This window comes from Astyanax mexicanus, chromosome 7, assembly GCF_023375975.1.
Source record: "Astyanax mexicanus isolate ESR-SI-001 chromosome 7, AstMex3_surface, whole genome shotgun sequence".
Classification (NCBI taxonomy): domain Eukaryota; kingdom Metazoa; phylum Chordata; class Actinopteri; order Characiformes; family Acestrorhamphidae; genus Astyanax; species Astyanax mexicanus.
The window spans coordinates 47,416,985-47,441,281 of record NC_064414.1 but is presented as its reverse complement, the minus strand read 5'-3'; the positions used below and the strand labels follow the sequence as shown (position 1 = coordinate 47,441,281).

Below are 24,297 nucleotides of genomic sequence, written 5' to 3'. Positions count from 1 at the left end.
GCGCTCCCCGCGCCGGACTTCACCGGCGACCCAGCGCTCCCCGCGCCGGACTTCACCGGCGACCCAGCGCTCCCCGCGCCGGACTTCACCGGCGACCCAGCGCTCCCCGCGCCGGACTTCACCGGCGACCCAGCGCTCCCCGCGCCGGACTTCACCGGCGACCCAGCGCTCCCCGCGCCGGACTTCACCGGCGACCCAGCGCTCCCCGCGCCGGACTTCACCGGCGACCCAGCGCTCCCCGCGCCGGACTTCACCGGCGACCCAGCGCTCCCCGCGCCGGACTTCACCGGCGACCCAGCGCTCCCCGCGCCGGACTTCACCGGCGACCCAGCGCTCCCCGCGCCGGACTTCACCGGCGGACCAGCGCTCTCCGCGCCGGATTTCACCGGCGGACCAGCGGTCTCTGCACCTACCCCTGTGCCCGTGGCTCCCGCCGCCACGCCCACTCCCAGGCCCCGCCTTTCCAGGCCTGCTCCGAGGCCCCCTGACTTTGCCTCCCGTGGTGTACCCAGGCTACCCCCACAGACTTTGTCCAGCCCTGGGTACCCATCTATGTTTCTCGTACCCCTGTCTCTGCCTGTCATGGTTCCCGTCTCTGTCTATGTTCCAGTCTCTGTCACTCGTGGTTTTTCTGTTCCAGTCCCCGTCACCGTGTTTGTTTCTGTCCCCATTACTGTTTTCGTTCCGGTCCCTTTGCCCAGTAATGTCCAGTCCCCGTTTTCTGTTCAGTCTCCTCTCGGGTGTCCTCTGTTCTAGTCTTGTGTTTTGTTTTGTTTTTTGGTTTCCACCCTCTCCTGACCGGCTCCTGGGGGTTTGTTTTTTTCGCGCCCCAGGAGTTGCGCGTTAAGGGGTGGGTTCTGTCACGTGGTCCCTGTCTGTTCTCGTGTTTCTGTGTTTATTTACCTTTTTCTGTGCCTGTCTCTGCTTGTGCCTGTGAGTGTGTCTCCCACGTGATCCGTGCTCCTCAGTGTTTCTTGCCCTCACCTGTGTATCATTTGTAACTCCGCCCCTTAGCCCCAGGTGTTCTCTGTTTCCCGTGTGTGTTACACTATTTATAGTCCGTGCTCCCTTTCCCTCGTGTCGGTTCTTGTGCTTTGTTAGCCTGTTGTGGTTGCGTCTCTGTTCTCCATGTTTCTTGTTTTCTGTTTAGTTTCCGTTTATTTGTTTATTTTTGTCTTTTGTTATCTGTATAATAAATACACTCGCATTTGCATCCGCTCTCCTCGTCCCTCCTTCACGCACCCTGACACACTCAAATACGACCAAACGTCATTATAACAAATCAGAGCTTGATGGATTTCAGGAGACAAGGTTGGATGCAAAACATGTAAAGATTTATTCTGGAAAGGATTCCAGTAACGTGATGTAAAGTAAGAAAATGTAAAAGTAAAATTCACTGTATTCCAGTTCCAAAAAGCCAAAAGCAAAGCAGGCAAAAGAAATCAGTTTACAAACAAACACATAAATCTGTCATCAATCTATAGCTATAATAGCAGTAAAAATGTATTTTAATAATGTACAACACCAATTCTTGAAACTTTGGCTTAGAAAAGTGCTAATTCTATTGGAAATTAAACTTAAAAAAAAAAAACATGAACAAAAGGAATCAAGGTTAAAATCAGAGTTTTTTGCAAACATGTTCAAAAAAGTCTCTATTATGCTATGTTAATTTGCTGTCACCACCGTCATATCTAAAGTCACTACAGACAGAACTAGTTTTATTCATTTTAAACGAATAATAACTCAACAGCACTGAAGAGATTAAATGGTTCGCAAAAAGTAACAATGTCAATACAAAAATATGTTTGATAATTAAAAAAAACTTTTCTTTTTTGGCTTAAAGTAAATGTTGCATGAGGTTAGATCTTAAAGTACATGTCAATTTTGACCCTTGCTTGTACATTTTTTTCCTCAGTCCTAAAAATTAGTCTCTCCTCATTTTTATCAAGAGCATCTCACTCCAGTCTGTGACATCACATTCTTATAAAACAGTCTTTGATTTCTATATTAAACAAAAATAACTATGACTAAATTTTTTAAACTAAAGTTTAAAAAAAATAAGGAGTAAACAAAATCGTAAATTTCACAGACAAATTAGAAAAAAAAAAACTGAACTGCAGTTAATTAAGTTATTTTAATTTAATAACTTCTCTCTTCAGTCAGCATGAAATGAATAGAGCTGGCTCTGGATGAGCACTATAGTCACATCATCATATTAAGTGGATCAGGAACTTTATCAGAGCATTTATTAATGTCAATCAGATCAGAACCGATATCTAAACAAGAGGCTTATGTATAAATTCATGTTTTTAAGATATATATGTTTTTGTAAACTGAAGCAGAGTGTGGTCTTAAATAGCGCACGCAGCAGTAAACTGTAGAAAAGTTTAAGATGGCACTTTTGCACAATTAAGGTCACTCTTAGTATAATTAGTACTTTTGAGTTCATAAACCACATCACACCACAGGTCTTTGTTTTGTTTGTCTTTTTTTGTAATTTTTGTGACGCGAAAGACCTCGTACGGGGGGATTAGCACCTCACGCTCATGCGAAAATCTTGAATTGTTTGTCACATTAGCTCCGAAACACGTCTCCACTTCAAAACAGGATTTATTACCAAAATGAAGTGGAGGCTCCACTAAAGAGGTGGAGGCGAACGACCCAAATCGAATCTCTTTATTGAGAACGTCTGTTGGATATGTATAATTAGTTCTGCGATATACAGTCAGACACTCTTTTAGTTTGAGTTGTTTAACGGCATCAGTCAGGTAGAAAAACAGCGTGTAAAACTGGAACTTATCGGACTTGTATGCTTCTTTTCCGTTATGAGTAGCAGCGTTAAATTGTTTAAATGAACTATTTCCCTTTTTTTCACCTGTGTACAGGTACATGGCTGCACACTGGTTTCTGTTTGGTACATCTTTGGGGCATAGGTTAAGTGCTTTTTCCCAGGCTGCTGCAAAGCCAGGAGTGTTCATTTTTTCAAGTTTAATATACTTTGACACCACTGTGTTTTCCATATTCTTTTCACAGCCAACAAAGTCATCATCCACAGAATTTTCAGCCATGCCCAGGGGGTAGTTCTGTGCACTGCTCTGCAGAAGAAATGACAAAGGGCATAATAATAGTCATAGTAATAGCAACATATTTAATTTGTGAAGCCTCTTGCTTTAAATATGACTCCTACCTTGCTTATGGACACAGAAGCCACAGAAATAATCAGCAGTAACGGTGCACTGACCACAAACAAAGTCATCTTCATACAGGCCTGCAGAGAGAAATCAGACTGTTATTAAAGATACAGAACCTTCCAAGCATATTAATCCTTTATATAATACTCCAAAACGGCCATGCAGAGACCTTTGGAGGAGTAGGTGCTCAAAGTCAGAAGGGGGCACATCAAGCATGAATTTGAAACACTATACAGAAACATACCTTACAACAATATAACCGGTTGATTTGTGGTTTTACTGTGGTGTTACTGTAAACTACAAATAAACAGAAGTCACGTTAGAGCAGTGTTTCTACACCCTGTTCCTGCATAATCTACTGCATACTCTCACTGTTCTGTATATTCTAAAGCTTTCTCTGCTTTAAAGGCACTTTAATAAAGTAAGTGGTGGTATGATATGTGTAATACACTGCTGAATATACATTGATTAATTTATAATCCATATGGGGCTAAGGGATTTTAACAGGTAAACTCAATAAAGGATTGTTAATTAGCTGATCAGTTGGATCAGGTGGAAAATACACAATTTTAATGCAGTGACCAGGATCAAGAAACTGCTTTAAACTACCAATATTACCCATCCGGCGGAGGAACTTCCCCACTCACACTAACTCTGTTTCCAAGTTTGACCACCAATTCACGCCCCACATAGACACGTTATTTGGGGTAGATTAGGGAAAGTCATCTAACTCCATCTTGATGCAATTGAGTAAGGTCACATTTCCATTGTATAAACTAATATTATATATTAAAGTTATATATTCACAAAATTCCAATAAACTGGGAAATTAAATAAAAGAAATGATGCCATTGCATTAAATTTAAAACTACTGCAATCCTACAGACATGCTAACACCCTAATAACACAACTACAAAGACAGTTTGCTTACCTGCTGTGGTTTAGACAGGGTCCAGAAGGAGCTTGAACTTGCTGATAATGTTAATTTTAAGAAATCGGAATGAACCAGAATGGTAGAGACAAGTTCAGACAGTTTGCGTTCAGTAAAAGTTTTAACCCAGTCCGACGCTTTATTCTGTGCGCAGCTGATCACAACATTATACATGTCATATTGTCACGCCCCACTCTGACAAAATGATGACAACCCTCAGAAGTCCATGCTAATTTAAGAAATTGTTTTGAGAGGTCTGTGTTTTTTCCACTTGTGATAAACAGATTTCAAAAACATCTTTATCTTTCACACATCATCAGAGGTGTCATGGTGTCCCAGAAGCCCTCACACTTTGGTTAACAAAGTTTATATAGATGCCACTTCATCCACTCTAGTTGTTTCGTGTTCTTCCAGTCTTTGACCTTGCACTTCATCTTTTGACACCATTTCTGATCAGTTTTCTGATATCGAGTTTTAGTAGGTAGAATATATGCTTTAACAAACTCTAGCAGTTTACACTGGATGTTGGTCTTTAATTCTGGACCTGAATATCCAGAGTCCAGCAAAAGTTAATCTCCGACTCAAACACACCAGATTCAATTTACCTGTTCATTCCCAGGTTTGACTGTTAATTCCCAATCCTGTGCTGTACACCAAGCATAACAATTTCCTATGTTTAAAGTCCTGAATAATTAATTTAGTATTTTAGTATGCCCTATGAATGGTAATTAATTGATTTACTTTAATTTGAGGTGTTCTTTTGTCTCTATTGTTTTGGCCATATTTCACAGTAGGTGTTAGATTGTTTAGATCCATGATTAATATATATATATATATATGACTTATTTGGGTCAAGATTAAATTTAGAGTCAAATTAGGATTAGGATTATGTCTAGGTTTAGGATTAATATATACCAGAAAGTAGCTCTTTAATGAGTCCATCACCAAGCCCAGAACAGTGAGTATTAGAAAACTAACCAGATACCCCCCTCAAGAGACCATCATTTAACCAAGTTCAGTGAGTATCAGAAAACTGAGACCCCCTCAAGAGTCTATCATTTAGCCCAGTACAGTGAGTAAGAACACGGCTATATATGTACTGTACATATTGCATATTGTATATGTATTGGTGTCGAACTCTGGCCTATCCAGCAGGCCACCAACATCAATAAATGTTAATTTCAGATTAAATTTTTGTTTGTTCCTCTCAGTGAAGTCCAGTCTCTATCTCTATCTAAGATCTCTATCCCGAGACCGGGTCATGCCGGTATGACGTCAGCTCAAGAGCACAATTAACAGTAGGTGAATTCACCTCTCTGGGTGAATAGATCATCACTCCCTCTTTGATGCTGGCACCCACAGGCGTCTGCTAGCTACTCTGTGATGCTACATTGACAGCAGTTCAGAAAGAGATGGTGGCTGGATTTACATGTATCAGAAGAGGCTTGTGCTTGTCCTTAGCCTTCCAAATGTTTGGGGGAGTCTTAGGGAATGGGTGGGTTAATTGGCACTGCTTAATTGAGGAGATAAAATGGGGAAAAAAATTTTTTTTACAAATGTGCGGGATCCACAGGTCCAGTTGCAACATCTGTGTAAATGTGCTGCAGGATACCATATGGAACCTGTATGCCTCCGTGCCAATCCGACCAACAGGGTACAAGATTGTACAAGATTTGGGCAAAATACGTAATTGTGATTTTTCCACAGAATATTGCGATTTAAATTGTGATTATTTTTAATCCATTAAACACTAAACCTGGATTTGTGGTTAACATGTTTAGGATTTATACACCAACTGCTGCCTAAAAAAGGGCACCCACCCACCCAAGCATTTGCTTGTTCTTATAGCTGATTCTGAAACAGATTTTTCTCTAAGCAGTAAGGCTATTTAGGGAAACTATCCCAGGCAAACTCTGGAAATCCTTAAGGAGCTTTAAGAATTCATTTTAGCAAAAGGTTTTTATTAGAAAAAATAATCATCTTTCTTGAAGCACCTTGAGGGGTTTCTCTTTAGTTCCTGTATAGAGTTTGGTGATCTTGGTTGGGAGTTTAAGATTCGTTCAAAGCTCCATAATCAGCTTTTGGTGGTGACGTTAACCGCTGTTCTTCGTATGAATTATGACTGTGTAGGTGATGTCAAGGTTTACAAGTATTTTTCACACCTTGGTCCCAACACTTGGTTATTCAGTTTATTTCTGTGATTTTTATATTCACACCATCTCTGTCTGTGTAAGCTCTGTTAACCACCGACTGCCACGTTACCCACAGGCTGTTTTGGCCTGTTCTCCCAGTCTATTTTAGGTACTGTTTTAGTGACCAACATCACTGTTTATCCTCTTAAATTGACCAAAATATGTGCCTTCTGTTACAACACTTTACATTATCTTCTGCTTTTCTACCAGGGACATGAAAGTTTACATAAGATTATCTTAAGTGTAACAGTAGCCTCTATTTATCATGCGAAACAAAAATAAAAAGCCTCTCCAGCGCATAGAAGCTTTAATTCAGCACATACCTCTTAACTATGCACAATACAGGTTTCTAATGTTCAATATATTTTTTGATAATATTTATATTTTTAATACTTTTGTGTTAATGTGTTCTACTTTTCTGTGCCTTGCTGTCCCCCTACTGCTGAATCACTGTGAAACTAATGAAGAATTGTCTTTTCTCAGTTAGCTGGGCAGCCTCATGTTTTCTCACGTGTGGGTCAGTATCAGAATATTGTACCTATTTTGGCCTTGGCCCTCAGCAATGGAGCAAATGATGTGTTATTGACTCATACAATCCTATGAAAAGGCTAATGTCATCACTGTAGGCTGTAAATTCAATTCAATTCAATTCAAAAGCAAAATAATGTAAGTCATTAAAAACATAACAGATATAGCTCCCCTAAAACAGTGTGGTGAGGGAGCGAGAAAAAAATAGAGATTCTGATCTGTTTTCTCAGTATTTGAGTAAAGTATTTAGTACCTATTACTAAAACCTGCAGTATTTGTCTGTGAGAAGGTTCAGATCTATTGGAACAAAATGTGTGCTTATGTATGTGGACACTGCATTTTAGCTGTTTTATTCTGGGCTTCAGACATTTGGTAAATATTTCTTAGAGAATGTCCCCTGTTGGTTGTTCTGTGGAGTCCTGATGATTGAAAAACGAGGTAAAAGGAGCATAATAAAATAAAGTATGCACAGAATTTTTTTTCTAATTTTTATATCAATGATTTTGAGTTATAAACCACCTCACCCCACAGATCAGTTACAGGAAGGACCTCATCTGAGGGGCTAGCACCTCTTCCTCTTCAGGATTTACACGTGTACACTTTAAAAAAGGACTCTTAAATTTAGAAATAGGTGATGGAAAAAGTCAGTTTCTTATGATCTCAACAATGAAATTATGAAATAAAACACATTAATTTAATTTAAGCTATGATTATCCTTCGAAATGAGGAGGTTTTATAGAAAAATTGTTGGAATTCCTAAACGCTTTATAGGATGTTTTTTCATTTTCATTTGTGTTTTGGCATGCAGAGCCCAAATCATGATGATTGTGTTACTGACCAAGTATTTCTGAACCTGTATACCCAATGTGGTAAGACAGTAAGATTTCTTTAAATAAGCAAATCAAAAGTTTCAAAATTAGTAAAGTAAGACTTAAATCAAGCAAAAATCTGAGATTTTCTGGCTTAAATGTAAAAGAAATTCTTGACTGGTGACTTTTTGTGCTTATTTTTACATTTAGTATCTTACAGTAGTGTTGTAAAGTTTGCAAAAAATGACCTCAAACTTCATTAGATGTTTACTGATGTCTAAAACTAGATAAGGAAACCATTGAACAAATTGATCCAACATTGCATATGTGAGCAGAAGTATGTGAGCCTTTAGGATTAGCAGATCACTGAATTTTAGCAGTAAAAGCTGTTTAGCTTTTAAATTGACTAATCTAATATGATATTAACATTGTAAAATTAACATGTGTTAGGATTGCACTAATTAATCCCCAACTATTTCATTGTATGTTCTTAAAGGGCTCTAATACATGTTTATGGTGGTGTTGTTAAATTCTGTTCTCATTATGCAGATGACTGTATAGCTGTGTCATGGTTTTACAGCTGTGAATCTCACACCATTTTCCCAGCACAGGACATGCAGTTTATTTCTGTGGTTTTATATTCACACAATCTGTCAGCATCAGCTTTGTTTAGCTCTTGCTGCCTATCTATCTACACACTGTTTCAAGATGTTTACTCATTCCTTTCAGCTTCTAGTTAGTGACTATTCTTTTAAACTTTTTTTATTATTGATCAATATTACTTTTATAGAGCATAAAAAACAGAATTCTATCTCATTTGAGGACAGTGGAACAGTTTGAACGTCTGTATTAACAAAGAAATATGACACATGTTGGAAAGATCTCAGAAAGCGAAGACTGACCTGGCAGAACATCCTTCTTCATTGGCATCCTTCATAAAATGTCAGTTTTATAACAAACGTTTTTATACACTACCTTTCAATTTTTTGGGGTCACCTGCAAATTTTCATCTTTTCAAAGACAAACACATTTTCATGCACCAAAGAGACACCGTACATGCAAGTTAAACTTTAAATAAAAAAATTAAGGAAAGGAAGTAAAGCACAGAAAGCTTTTTTTCGCAGCAGCAAGAAATGAAACATCTGGAACGAGACGATCTCCGGGGCTGTTTGCCCGGCGTCAGCGCTGTGGTGGAACGAGGCGATCCCTGGGGACATTTTCAGTAAAAAAATGATTGAAGGTAATTTGCCTAGTAATCTTTTGTGTCATAGTTTCATTATTGAACCAATCAAGTTGGATACTGTACAGATAGGTGATATATTTAGAATCATAAAACTTATTTTGCTCTAATATAATCTCCTTCTGCTACTACCAAACACAATTCTGGTTGTGTTTACATAAACATAATACCATCTCTTGCAGTGTGACAAAAAGCAAATCAGTAATGATGAGTATATGTATGTATAAATGCTCTCAACTCACCCCCAAATTTGACATACAGTAACTGCTCAATCAAATGAATAGGGTAAACATGCGGTGAAGAACATTGGTATTTAAATTGTGTGAAACTGACACCAATAAATCCATAATTCCTGCTTTTTACTTACTTAGAAGTATTCAACACAGAACTAAAAATTTGCCACAGTGTTGCTGCTACAAGCAGTGAACGCTGCACATACCTCGCTTAATGTTTAAACAGCATGGAACAGCAGAGACAGCATTTTTTCATAGCAGTATATTATCTGGCTAAGGTATCAGATTAAACTGCACCTTATCAGTTATTTAGTTCAAATGAAAAGAAGTGTATTTGACATCTGGTTCGGATCGAGACCAGATCACATTTTTACCACAGATTACAGTGGAAATGTTGGGAGTCAAACTTGGTGGTATGATTAATTGTGTTATAAAAACTCGTTACTGATTCCAAATTTATCACGTGAATTAAGGCTTTAACATTGACATCCCTAAAATGCGTGTGTTTTTTTTTTTTTTTCCCACTCTTTACAGTTTTCCGTATTTGCTCCACAATTTGGAGCAATTTCACCCCCCCCCCCACTATAGGCCCTAAACAGCCCTGTATGCCACTATATGCTCTAAACTGCTCTATACTCCACTATAGGCTCTAAACTGCTCTATACTCCACTATAGGCCCTAAACTGCTCTATACTCCACTATAGGCCCTAAACTGCTCTATACTCCACTATAGGCCCTAAACTGCTCTATACTCCACTATATGCTGTAAACTGCTCTATACTCCACTATATGCTCTAAACTGCTCTATACTCCGCTATATGCTCTGAACTGCTCTATACTCCACTAAATGCTCTGAACTGCTCTATACTCCACTATATGCCCTAAACAGCCCTGTACTCCACTATAGGCCCTAAACTGCTCTATACGCCACTATATGCTCTAAACTGCTCTATACTCCACTATAGGCCCTAAAGTGCTCTATACTTCACTATATACTCTAAACTGCTCTATACTCCACTATATGCTCTAAACTGCTCTATACTCCACTATAGGCCCTAAACTGCTCTATACTCCACTATAGGCCCTAAACTGCTATATACTCCACTATAGGCCCTAAACTGCTATATACTCCACTATATGCTCTAAACTGCTCTATACTCCACTATATGCCCTAAACTGCTCTATACTCCACTATATGCTCTAAACTGCTCTATACTCCACTATATGCTCTAAACTGCTCTATATTCCACTATATGCTCTAAACTGCTCTATACTCCACTATAGGCCATAAAACTGCTCTATACTCCACTATATGCCCTAAACTGCTCTATACTCCACTATATGCCCTAAACTGCTCTATACTCCACTATAGGCCCTAAACTGCTCTATACTCCACTATAGGCCCTAAACTGCTCTATACTCCACTATATGCTCTAAACTGCTCTATACTCCACTATAGGCCCTAAACTGCTCTATACTCCACTATATGCTGTAAACTGCTCTATACTCCACTATATGCTCTGAACTGCTCTATACTTCACTAAATGCTCTGAACTGCTCTATACTCCACTATATGCTCTAAACTGCTCTATACTCCACTATATGCCCTAAACAGCCCTGTACTCCACTATAGGACCTAAACTGCTCTATACGCCACTATATGCTCTAAACTGCTCTATACTCCACTATAGGCCCTAAACTGCTCTATACTCCACTATATGCTCTAAACTGCTCTATACTCCACTATAGGCCATAAAACTGCTCTATACTCCACTATATGCCCTAAACTGCTCTATACTCCACTATAGGCCCTAAACTGCTCTATACTCCACTATAGGCCCTAAACTGCTCTATACTCCACTATATGCTCTAAACTGCTCTATACTCCACTATAGGCCCTAAACTGCTCTATACTCCACTATATGCTGTAAACTGCTCTATACTCCACTATATGCTCTGAACTGCTCTATACTCCACTAAATGCTCTGAACTGCTCTATACTCCACTATATGCTCTAAACTGCTCTATACTCCACTATATGCCCTAAACAGCCCTGTACTCCACTATAGGACCTAAACTGCTCTATACGCCACTATATGCTCTAAACTGCTCTATACTCCACTATAGGCCCTAAACTGCTCTATACTCCACTATATGTTCTAAACTGCTCTATACTCCACTATAGGCCCTAAAGTGCTCTATACTTCACTTTATACTCTAAACTGCTCTATACTCCACTATAGGCCCTAAACAGCCCCTGTACTCCACTATAGGCCCTAAACTGCTATATACTCCACTATATGCTCTAAACTGCTCTATACTCCACTATATGCTCTAAACTGCTCTATACTCCACTATAGGCCCTAAACTGCTCTATACTCCACTGTAGGCCCTAAACTGCTCTATACTCCACTATAGGCCCTAAACTGCTCTATACTCCACTATATGCCCTAAACTGCTCTATACTCCACTATATGCTCTAAACTGCTCTATACTCCACTATATGCTCTAAACTGCTCTATACTCCACTATATGCTCTAAACTGCTCTATACTCCACTATAGGCCCTAAACTGCTCTATACTCCACTATATGCTCTAAACTGCTCTATACTCCACTATATGCTCTAAACTGCTCTATACTCCACTATATGCTCTAAACTGCTCTATACTCCACTATAGGCCATAAACAGCCCTGTACTCCACTATATGCTCTAAACTGCTCTATACTCCACTATATGCTCTAAACTGCTCTATACTCGACTATAGGCCCTAAACTGCTCTATACTTCACTATAAGCCCTAAACTGCTCTATACTCAACTTTAGGCCCTAAAATGCTCTATACTCCACTATATGCTCTAAACTGCTCTATACTCCACTATATGCTCTAAACTGCTCTATACTCCACTATATGCTCTAAAATGCTCTATACTCCACTATAGGCCCTAAACTGCTCTATACTCCACTATAGGCCCTAAACTGCTCTATACTCCACTATATGCTCTAAACTGCTCTATACTCCATTATATGCTCTAAACTGCTCTATACTCCACTATAGGCCCTAAACTGCTCTATACTCCACTATATGCTCTAAACTGCACTATAATCCACTATAGGCCCTTCGAACTGATGTTCGATTTTTTTTTTTTTTGTGTCCAGGGTGTGCCCAGGTATTTGAAACAGTCTGCTATTTCTACAGTTTTGTTGTTTATGTATATGAGATTGTGGGATACATCTGTTAGTGTTCTTTAGAAGTTGTTTAGTTCTGCTGGTATTGAACTGGAGGTAGTTGTTGATGCACCAGTGTGGGAGGTGGGAGATGGAGTCCTGGTGTGCCGAAATTAAGTTATCATTTTGCTGAATTGTGGACTATCGCTGAGAAGTTGATCCATGATTCCAGTGAATACGGGGCAGACGGACATGCAGGTGGTCACGTTTTTATTTTATCATCCGGTGGCGTTGGATGGAATTTAAGGTAAAGGCATGGCAGTGGCTTCTTTACATAAGTGAGCTGAAATGCATTCTTGATAATGAGCTTGGCTGTAGCCACTGGAACTCCATTAGGATGTCTGTGATTCTGGAGAAAATTAATCTGAAACTTCATGTGATGCATTGCTTGTTTGTGCATGCACATTAGTTTAGGAGTGTGTACTGTTTAGCCTGTTTGTGGTGCGTAAAGGCCACATTTAAATGTTGGTGTAAACAAAAATATTTTGCAGTTATTGTCATGCAAATGTAATATTTTTTATATTAGTTGTGCAGGACAACTTAAAAACATTTCTTTTCGACAATGTTAAATATTACATTTCGCTTTAGATCATAAGAGCATTCCCTTTAACTAATTTGCAATAAAAAAAGAACATCACAAAATTGTTTTTTACACCACTGTATATTTATTTAATTCGGATTATAGGTACATTTCCATTTTTCCTTAGTTGTGACCGCATGTTACTTCCCAACGTAGGTCTCTAACAAATGAGGCTGTAATGCTGATGAACCAGGAACAATTCTGTTGCATTTAAGATTACTCTTATTGCCAACATGTTCAAGTTCATATACCACATTACACCATAGATCTGGCACCTCTTGTTTTGTTTTAATGCCAGTAACACGAAATACCTCGTATGGAGGAATTAGCACCTCTCTTTCTACTTGGTATGCTGAATAGTTGTATATCTCTGCTCCAAGACAAGTTTTAATTTGAAAACAGGACTCTTCACCAAATACTTTAAAATCCCTGTTTAAAGAGCTGGAGGTGAAGGAACCAAATCTAATTGTTTTATTAAAAACATCTCTATCATATATATCTTTAGTTCTGCGATATGCAGTCTCGCATACTCTTCGTTTTTTGTTAAGCTGCTGAATGGCATCAGTCAGAAAGAAAAACTCTGTGTAAAACTTGAAGTGTCCTGACTTGTACAGTGCTGATCCGCTACGAGTGGCTATGTTAAACACGTCATATGAGCAATCTATACTGACATTACAGTTCTCTGTATACAGGTAAATGGCTGCAGACTGGTTTATGTTGAGTCCATCTTCATTGCAGTTGTTAAGTGCATTTTCCCAGGCAATTGCAAATCCAGGAGTATTTTGTTTTTCATATTCAATATACTCTGAAAGCACCAAGTCATTCATGGCCTCCCTACAGCCTTCATACGAGTCATCCACAGAGTTTTCAGCCATGTCCAGAGGGTACACCTCTTCAGTGCTCCGCAGGAAAAGCTGTCAAAACATTAAATAACCTGGCATGTAACTTCCACAGTCTATTGTATAATGTAAGTTGTAAGCTGTTGCTGTTTTATTCGGTTCTAAACCAGTACAAATTGTAAACCCAGTGTTTTTAGAGATGGTGATTTGGCTGCTCCCCCAGTGTATGACACATACCTTACATCCACACAAAAACACTGCAAGCAGGAGCAGGACACCACTGACCCCGGACATGCTCATCTTCACACAGCTCAAGTATGTTCTTTTAGGCAGACCAGAGACTGTAGAAAGAGATTAATCAAGTCATCAAGGATACTTGATTATCACACAATATTTCAAGAAATACTCCGTTGACTCCTGTGTATTTTTACTATGGTATAATGGAAGTGCCTAACAAGTGCTTATTTTATCCATCTGCTCCTATACATTGATGGGCATTTCTAAGAGACTGGAATAAGGAAACTGATTAATACATTTATATATGATCCTTTTTAGAGTAACGCTTTGTATAACTGAATTTCCCCACTGAATTCACATTAATTACATATGATATAGATCAATTGTTATTCTCAAACATGTACAGGAGTTGGACAATTAAACTAAAACACCTGTCATTTTAGTGTGGGAGGTTTCATGGCTAAATTGGAGCAGCCTGGTGGCCAATCTTCATTAACTGCACATTGCACCAGTAAGAGCAGAGTGTGAAGGTTCAATTAGCAGGGTAAGAGCACAGTTCTGCTCAAAATATTGCAATGCACACAACATTGTGGTTGACAAAAGAGGACAAATTGTTGGTGCATGTCTTGCTGGTACATCTGTGACCAAGACAGCAAGTCTTTGTGATGTATCAAGAGCCACGGTATCCAGGGTAATGTCAGCATACCACCAAGAAGGACCAACCACATCCAACAGGATTAACTGTGGACGCTGTACGAGGAAGCTGTCTGAAAGGGATGTTCGGGTGCTAACCCAGATTGTATCCAAAAAACATAAAATCACGGCAGAATTCAATGTGCACCTCAACTCTCCTGTTTCTCCCAGAACTGTCCATCAGGACAATAAATTATTGTGTTCTAAAACCAGGTGTTTCAGTTTCATTGTCCAACACCTATAGTTGTGCACTATTGTGTAGGTCAGCTTTTATTACTTTTAGTAATAAGTCTATAATTATAAAACTATAATATGCTTATATATGATCAGTGGATCTGATTAAATGGACAGTGAATACAGAAACAAGGAGGTGGTATAAATACTGTGAAATGACTCTTCATATTAAATCAAAAGTGTAAATATCGTGACTGGCCTAAAACAATAAGTCAGTCAGTCAAGAAAACCATGTTTTATGTATTTTTGTAATATTTCACTATAGCTGCACCAACAGAGTGTAATTGTTTGTTAAATACTTAAAGAAAATAATTTATAATTTTCAAATACAATAATTATATTGTTTATTTGCTTACTTAGCAAATTGTAAGGTTATACCTCTCTGGAAGAGGTTCTAAATTTAATGAATTGACATACACTTGCTTACACTGACCCAATTTAAATATAGCATTAAATAAAGAACTCTAATGTAATTACATTTAAGGTGGAAATAGTTTTTTTCTCACACAAACGGAAGCCTGGCCCTTGTGGTTTATTTTTTATTTTTATTATTATTTTTTCTATTTGAGTAATGAAGTGTTAGATACTCACTCAGTTGTTTCCAAAAGGCCTTGTCTTGTGAGCTCTTGAGCACATTTTGTGTGAGTACGTAAAGCCTCAGCCCTTTTATACATGTGTATTAAGTGTTAAACCCACATCAACATGTTTTTATGCAACTCTTTAGGACTTTCTACTAGAGTCTAAAAAGGCAGTGTTATTTGCTCATGCTTAGTTTTTTTTCTGTAATGTTGGCTTGAGTCCATGAGCAGTGAGTGATCTTTCTTATCCATTCTACACTCAGTAGTTACTCATTATTACTTATTATTGATAATTGGCATAATGTGCTTGTTTGAAAGTTTCGGATCACACCTGGGAAAATTTACCAGAGTGCCAGGGACCTTTTTTTTTTCTTCCTTTTTTTTTAAGTGATCGGGAAAAGTTTATCTAACAAAGAAGTGGAAGTTTGCTTTTGTACATATCACTATTTGTAGTTGTTGTAGGAAACCCACAAATTAGAGCTATAAATACATTTAAATACACAGTGATTGATTAAATGTTTTAAACATGACTTCCATTTTAGACAAACTAATGTACCAGCATTATGTAATACATGTATGAGGTCTACATATCTACAGCAGTCCACTGCAGTTAGGTTATTCCTTATTTGGATAGTTTAATGATTCTCAAGTGAAGTAAGTAAGAAATTATTACTCTAATACTGGGTCAAAGGGCTCCAAGGCTTATTCAGCATTTGTTTAGCTTTTTTTTATTTGATTCATCAAAATAAATGTGTTATTTTGACAGCCCTAGTATTCTTTCATGCATTAATAAAAAATGTCAGTATGTCATAATTCCATAAGCATTTAAATGTCTTCACTTTATTGTGAAATTACAAATAAACATTAAACCCTGGGTCCTTCAGTTTACACCTTTTTGTGTGCACAGTTTTAAAGCATGAATTCTATGATGGTAAGTAAAGCTACGTGCTGAAATAAAAAAGCAGACCCAGCAACAGTTCAGGGTTAAAAAGCAAATTAAAAGTAGGTTAAAACAAAAATCGAAACTAGGGTCAGAGTACTATTGACAAAGCATGGGACAGAATACAGCTTAAAATACAGCAAATAAATAAATGTAGAGTAGGGGAGAGGGTGGTGATGCCAAATGGACCACAAACTTCTGTTCTGTCAGTTACTGAACGGTGTGGATTGTAACACCACTTGCATACAGATTTATTGTTTTTTTTATTTTATTAACATAAAAGGGGTAGTAGTACAGTAGTGAAGTAAAATAATACTCCAGTAGATGCAGATACAGCATTTTAGTACCTAAGTACTGTAGTGAAGTACTATACAAATCTGCTTTTGAATTTATTGACATGTTCAATTTAAGTGATGCAAAAATAAAGTGTGTGGATTTGCACCTCACATTTTTGGGAATTCTGTTCCTGGTTGCATAGAACACCTTTAAGTTTTCCTTAAGTATAAACCTTATAAGAAGGTTGTCCCTTACTTGAGGGAATCAGACATGTGTTGCATAAAATCTGACCGCTGTTTTACTTGACTAAGGGGTTTTACTGCAGTAACTGAGGTTTTACTGCAGTAAATTGTCACTGTAACCATTACAACTGCTCACCAGAGGTAATAACTGGTTTAATAAGTTATTTCCAAAATATGCACTCTTTAAGGGATTGTTAGTGACAGTTGAATGTGTTTTATGCAACTGGGCACTGAAATATTCTTTATCATCTTTGAAATTAGTCTCCACTTTCAGTACAGGATGTGTTACCTAAATTTGTCAAATCCATGTTTAAAGAGATAGAGGTTAAATACCTGAATTTAATGTTTTTATTAAATCTGTGCTCTAACCCCCGGCCTGGTGGGAATTGTATATAAGTGTGTGTATTGCGCAGTAACAGCCTGATTACAGAATGCACAGACTTGGTGACTGTGCAGCTTTGCTTAGACCAGGAGCTTCATTTGCAAAAAATCATTGATTGCATTTATTGCATCATAAATGTCAAAAGCTCTAGCATCGCTAATCTGGATTTAAATTATTTAATCATGCGTTTGATTGGTCAATTCCAATATGCCCAGTTAGACTACAAGCTACAGATAAAGTTGCCATTATAATATAATATAATATAAAATAAGATCATAAAAAATTGAATAACGACTGGGTCAGGTTACTTGTTAATCTGCAAGCGAGTTTACGTAGTACTTTAGTTACGCACGGGTTTGGGAAACACTCTTTAATTAATGATTAATCTTAAGTACGAGTTAATGAAGTTCTTAGCATTGCGAAGCTTTTGGAAAACCCAACCCATATCTGATATGATTGTCTATCAGTTTATATTCTGTTTATTGATGATTATTAATCAGCCCACACAGCTGTAAACAACTGGACCCCTATAAATCATGGTTCTCCTGCTGAACTGCTGCACAGTTAAGGTTACTCCTCTTACCCTCACTTTTGAGTTCATAAACCACCTTACACCAAGTGTTTTGTTGAATTGCTGTTACACGAAAGATCTCGTATGGGGGGATTAGCACCTCCCTCTCACCTGGGATTGCAGAGTATTGTTCAATATCAGCTCCGTAACACGTGTAAACCTCAAAACAGGACTCTTCACCAAAATAAATCAAATCCTGTAGATGAGAAGTGGAGGTGAAAGCCCCGAATCGGATTTTATGGTCAATAACGTCTGTTTGAAAGTTAACGTCAGTTCTGCGATATACGGTCACACACTCTCGTGGATTTGGTTTGAGTTGCTGAATAGCTACAGTCAGATAGAAAAACAGAGTATAAAACTGGAAGCGTCCTGATTCGTATGCTTGTTTCCCATCACGAGTGGCTTTGTTAAATTCATTGTAAGAGTAATCTACTCCTCTGTTTGGTTCTCGTGTGTACATGTAAATAGCAGCTGATTGATACTTTCCAAGTTCCCCATTTTTAGCTTCACTAAGTGAAATCTTCCAGGCATTTGCAAAACCAGGATTATTGTTTTTTTCATTTTGTATGTACTTTGACCTCACTAACTTATTCATGTCCTCTCTACAGCCTTCATAGTAGTCATCCACAGAGTTTTCAGCCATGTCCAGGCGGTACTCCTCTGCACTGCTCTGCAGGAGGAATGACAAAATGCATTTTTTTTAATAATCATAATAAATCATGCTATTTGTTTAGCACATTTCTGTAAATATAACACCCACCTTTATACTCCAGTATGGTATGAGTATTAACAGCACACCAACCACAACTATCTTCCTCCAGATACAGACACAGACTGTAGAGAGAATTCAGAGGGTTTGGGAAGCTTATTAATAAATGGGCATGTATCTATAAAATACAGTTGGGTAGACAAAGAAAGATGGAGAAGTTTTAAAAACAGGTTAAAAAACAACAAGCCAGCCATCTGAAAGATACTTAATGTTATTTAATGTAACTGAATGTGAACATTTATATATCCAAATATCACTGTGTTAAAAACACTTTACTGACCTCTTTTTACTAGGGCAATGACATCCATTGAACATAAACTTGCAGATACACAACCTTGCAGTTTGGGATCTCAGATGTAAGATTTTCAGCTTCTGTAACCACATATTAACCAGAATAGGAAAGATGAGCTTAGTTAAGAAGAATGGTCTTTGAATGAAGATGTATTGTAAATGCACAAGTCAAGTAAAGAAAGATTATTATTTTTTATTTTTATTTTTATTTAATTTTTTTTACTAACGCTGTTACTTTTTTCAGTAACGAGTAATCTAACTTATTACTCTGACTGTAACTATAACACCGTTACCATTTCAAACACCCCTTTACTGCACGTTACTTTAGCTCAATCAATTTTTTTTTTTTTATTTTGCGCATACAGACAAAGGCACAAGAGTGCGTGTGATTCACAAGAGACAGAAGGATGGATTGATGGATTTATGGTCGCTCTAACCCTATAAAAAGGGGTAGTGGCAGGGTTTAGGAAGTCGTTTGCCCCGGTTAACCCCTCCTCTTTCTGGTGAATTTGACCTTGTGGCCGCTGGGCCTGTCGGTTTGCCTGTGGCTTGGCGTGGTAAAGTGAGGCACAATTGCGACGATTTGCGAGCTCTAATTCAGTGATTGCCGTGGTAGTGTTGTGTCGGGGTCTGAGACCTTCATTCGGTTTCTGCTGCGCATCTCTGTTGCTTTATCTCTTCCTATCATCACCATTTCACTGTTCCACAGCTTTACCCCAGGTAGGAATAGTACTCTTATTTGTTTTTTATTGTTTAATTATTAGATATTTGTAGAATTTGTAGAAGTTAATGTGAAGTCCGGTATGAAATGGATTTGGGGTGTAGTGAAACATGATGACTAGTATAAACATTTCTCGAATAGTAGCCCATCTCTCTCTCTTTTTCCCCAGCGTTCTGAGAACTTTGGTAATGTTTTGAAAAATGTTTAACATGGCAAAGATATGCCCCTATACCTTTTTTTTTTTTCAAAATGAATGTATCTAACACATAAATGGATCATCTTTAGAATATTTATTTCAGTGTATTCTAAAGCTTCCCTGCTGCTTCTTTGCTGACATGCTGTCAAAATATTACTGCTGCTTTGTTTAAAATGCATTAATGATCTATAAATTACGGTGGCCCTGAAGTGCAAAACAAAGTAACATGTCAGAAAACAAAATTACAAAAACTAAAACACATTTACAAAATTTAAAACAAATTTACAAGACGCAAAACACTTTTCCCAGCACTGAAACACTTTTACAAATGCTGAAACACTTTTTCAAACGCTAAAACACTTTTACAAACGCTGAAACACTTTTACAAACGCTGAAACACTTTTACAAACTGTGATTTCTGACGGAAAGGGAGGGTCTAACACACAGGAAGTGCTTGATGCGGACCCTTGTCAGTCAAGCTGCTTTACGATGAGAGAGTGGAGTTATGGACACTAAACTATGTTTTGTGGCACGTATTTTAGCAGCAGCAGTAAATACTTAAACTATCCCTGTCCTGTTGCTACCCCCGCCGCGGGGTTCACCTAATGCCCGGCGGCCATCAGCCACTGCCCCGCGGTTATCAGCCACTGCCCCCCCCCGCCGCGGGGTTCACCTAATACCCCGGAGGTTCAGCCACTGCCCCGCGGTTATCAGCCACTGCCCCCCCCCCGCCGCGGGGTTCAGCTAATGCCCGGCGGCCATCAGCCACTGCCCCGCGGGGTTCAGGTACAGTACAGGAGTGGCTGAACCCCGCGGGGCAGTGGCTGAACCCCTGGGGTATTAGCTGAACCCCGCGGCGGGGGCAGTGGCTGATAACCGCGGGGCAGTGGCTGATGGCCGCCGGGCATTAGGTGAACCCCGCGGGGTATTAGGAGAACCCCGCGGCGGGGGCAGTGGCTGATGGCCGCCGGGCATTAGCTGAACCCCGCGGCGGGGGCAGTGACTGATAACCGAGGGGCAGTGGCTGAACCCCCGGGGTATTAGGTGAACCCCGCAGCGGGGGCAGTGGCTGATAACCGCGGGGCAGTGGCTGAACCCCCGGGGTATTAGCTGAACCCCGTGGCGGGGGCAGTGGCTGATGGCCGCCGGGCATTAGGTGAACCCCGCGGCGGGGGTAGCAACAGGACAGGGATAGTTTAAGTATTTACTGCTGCTGCTAAAATACGTGCCACAAAACATAGTTTAGTGTCCATAACTCCACTCTCTCATCGTAACGCAGCTTGACTGACAAGGGTCCGCATCAAGCACTTCCTGTGTGTTAGACCCTCCCTTTCCGTCAGAAATCGCAGTTTGTAAAAGTGTTTCAGCGTTTGTAAAAGTGTTTCAGCGTTTGTAAAAGTGTTTCAGCGTTTGTAAAAGTGTTTCAGCGTTTGTAAAAGTGTTTCAGCGTTTGTAAAAGTGTTTCAGCGTTTGTAAAAGTGTTTTGCGTCTTGTAAATTTGTTTTAAATTTTGTAAATGTGTTTTAGTTTTTGTAATTTTGTTTTCTGACATGTTAATTTGTTTTGCACTTCAGGGCCACCGTAATAACTAACCCTTTATAAATTAGCTTTATTGTTAAAATAAATGTAAAATATTGTGCACAATATAGACTGCCTCTAACTCATGTGAAGGGTTACTGACAGGTCATTGTAATTGCCAGTGCTTGAGTTAGGGCATGGTCCCTCTCTTCCAGTTAATTTGTGAAAGGTCTTATGAAAATGTATCGTACAGTACAGACACAAGATTATAAAAAAGGAATAGTGAATACAAAAAAGAACCAAATGAAAAAGGAACACCAAATTTAAACTATGGTGTTATAGTGGGTTATTCCTGACAAATGTGAAAGAATGGAACAAGGAAATATTGTTTGATGTTTGCAATTTTGAGCAGATATATGGCATCTACTATTTTTATGTACATCCTTATTTGCTACCCCCAGACATTTAGAGGTAGTTAAACGGGTTTACTAAAATATCTTTATAGAAATTACAGAAATTATAGAAAAATACAAAAATGTTGGATAGATATTTATAGATTTTTTTTCTTTCTTTCTTTCTTTCTTTCTTTCTTTTCTGAGGCTTTGTCACAGTCATTTTGTTTCTCCTCAAATAAACTCCCCACACAGTCACAAGCACACCACCCTTTCACATTGGGGAAGCCAACTCCAGCCCAGTCACTACACTCTTTGCTTCTGTTTTGTCGAGTTTATTATATTTTATTTTGTCCCTGTTGTAAATCTGTCTGCACTTGAGTCTCCCCTGGTGGAGGTTTCTGTTAGGGAACGTAGCAACAATTCAGAGAGAATTCTCATCCTGTATAAGGATTGCTGCTCTGTTTTGGACATTTGGTTTAATTAACCACAGAAATAAAAATGTAAAGCTAGCAAAAGTTATCAGTTTTACAAAAAGTATTTAATAATCTATAGAGATCTATCAGTAGGAGGGGTGTAACGGTATGTGTGTTCTTTACTCTCTCTCTCTCTCTCTCTCTCTCTCTCTTTCTCTTTCTCTCTATATTATTATATAATATAAAATGATGAGAAGGTCTGAAAGATTGTTTTCTAAACTGAATATATAATATCTAGACAGATTTATTTTCAGATAGATAAGCTTTATCACTGTTAGATCTTTGCTTTTTTTATTTTTTTTTTTTATATACAGGTTACAAGATGAGGAGACTGGGCTTGCTCTCTCATGGCGGTGCATCCTCCCATCTCATCAGGGTTACAAAGGTACTGACTCCCCTAAATTGATTCAGATCTAAATTTAGTATAGACCTAAATGAATTGATGGTAAATCAAGTGGAACCAATGTGCCCATGTTTTGGGTGTAGATAGAGTGAGATCATTTGTCTTAATTTTGAGTAGGGTCACACAGCAAAAAAAAAAATGTTTCTTACACAGTTACAATAAATATTGAAATAAATATTAATTAAAATTAATTTAAAAACATTAATAGTAATAAAAATAAGAACTGTAAAACATAGAAAACACAATTTTATGATATTTATAACTTTAACTGAAAGTAATATAGAAAGTATCAGGACAGTTTACTGACCTGCTGTGGTGAGGTTAGGGTCCAGCAGTGAGATCGAGCTTGCTTTGATAATGTTGGCTTCAAGATTTCAGTATGAGCTCAGGATGATAGAGTCAACACTAAATTTGTGAATTTGAGCTTAAGCAGCTGAACAGAGATGTTCACATGCTTATATATGTGGTGGGTTCATTTCCCACTCTGAATCAGAACTCAGTATTTATATACCTGTGCTAGATTTAGAAATGGATTTGTCATGGGTTTTTTAATTTATACAGCTGGGTTTCCTACATTAAATCAGTTAGTCAAAGTCTAGACTTTGTAGAGATGTAGAGAGGGAGTTTTTGGCGGTGCTGATGATTCTTCATTTCTTGTTTACCTGGCTGGAGGTAGGGAATGTTGGTGCTGTTGATTCACTGTTTCATGTGTGTTGACTGGGCCTAGGTGGGGTTGGGTGGCAGTTCTGTGGATTCCATTTCTTGTTTGCTGAAGGGTGGAAGTGGGGGGTATTTGGCGGAACTAAGGAATAGTGAATAGCAAAAGAACCAAATGAATAAAGAACATTAAATCTAAACTAAGGTATTAAATTAGGTTATTGTTGCAAATAATATGTTAAAGAGAATAACATAAAATATTACAACCTTATTGGCTACCCCTAGACATTTGTATTTACTCATTTACATTTCATGCTTAGAACTAGGACTAGAAAAGAAGATAATAGGAAAATGTTGGATGAAACATAAGTAGATTTAATGTGTAAGATTATTCCAGTATCCACAGAAAAAAAACGGCTTTAGGAAAAACTAAAACAAATAATTTTAAACATAATTTACATAATCCAAAGTGAAAAATAAAAGGGACTAACAAAGTCTACTGCTTCATTCTTCAGACCTATTTACTGTAGTAATTACTGTGGTTTATCTCCTTCCAAATCTATATACCTTGTCAGTTTATAGTTTATTAATGTTTGTTTATTTATTTACTTTTATTTAATGCAAAAGATGGAGCCAAATCAGATGACTCCATTTTGATGCAACAGATTAAGGACACATCTTTTAAAGTAAACTAAACTAGTTCTGTGTGATATGATGATGAGTAACATGGGGGCGATAAAAAAGTGTCTATCGTGCTACTTACTTTCTATCGTTGCTATCGTTTCTACAGTAATTTCATCAATTATTTACGTAAATATATATTGGCGTTGTCACTTTGCATAAACTCTGTTTATATAAGTGATAATAAAGTAATCTTCGCAAAAAAAGCTTCATAATGTGGTTTTGCAACTTGACGCTGCTTTACGTTATTTCAACTTAGCCTCACCTCCAT

At 38.3% G+C, this 24,297-nt stretch overlaps 3 protein-coding genes across 3 annotated transcripts; all 3 read right to left on the bottom strand.

Annotated features, from left to right (window-relative positions):
- Positions 1-2,387: 2,387 nt before the first annotated feature.
- On the bottom strand, positions 2,388-8,581 carry LOC111195923 (NAD(P)(+)--arginine ADP-ribosyltransferase 2-like). Its single transcript, XM_049480981.1, has 4 exons — positions 8,554-8,581; positions 4,123-4,163; positions 3,201-3,268; positions 2,388-3,093 (listed from the first exon to the last, which is right to left on the bottom strand). The coding sequence occupies exons 1-4, from the start codon at positions 8,579-8,581 to the stop codon at positions 2,388-2,390; spliced, it is 843 nt and encodes a 280-aa protein (XP_049336938.1).
- Positions 8,582-12,992: 4,411 nt separating this feature from the next.
- LOC111195924 (NAD(P)(+)--arginine ADP-ribosyltransferase 2-like) lies at positions 12,993-15,568 on the bottom strand. The gene is made up of 3 exons (XM_049481153.1): positions 15,525-15,568; positions 14,007-14,110; positions 12,993-13,844 (listed from the first exon to the last, which is right to left on the bottom strand). The coding sequence occupies exons 2-3, from the start codon at positions 14,067-14,069 to the stop codon at positions 13,071-13,073; spliced, it is 837 nt and encodes a 278-aa protein (XP_049337110.1). The 5' UTR covers positions 14,070-14,110; positions 15,525-15,568; the 3' UTR covers positions 12,993-13,070.
- Positions 15,569-17,878: 2,310 nt separating this feature from the next.
- LOC111195925 (NAD(P)(+)--arginine ADP-ribosyltransferase 2-like) lies at positions 17,879-24,297 on the bottom strand. Its single transcript, XM_049480980.1, has 2 exons — positions 24,292-24,297; positions 17,879-18,592 (listed from the first exon to the last, which is right to left on the bottom strand). Exons 1-2 carry the CDS (start codon positions 24,295-24,297, stop codon positions 17,879-17,881), a joined length of 720 nt encoding a protein of 239 aa, XP_049336937.1.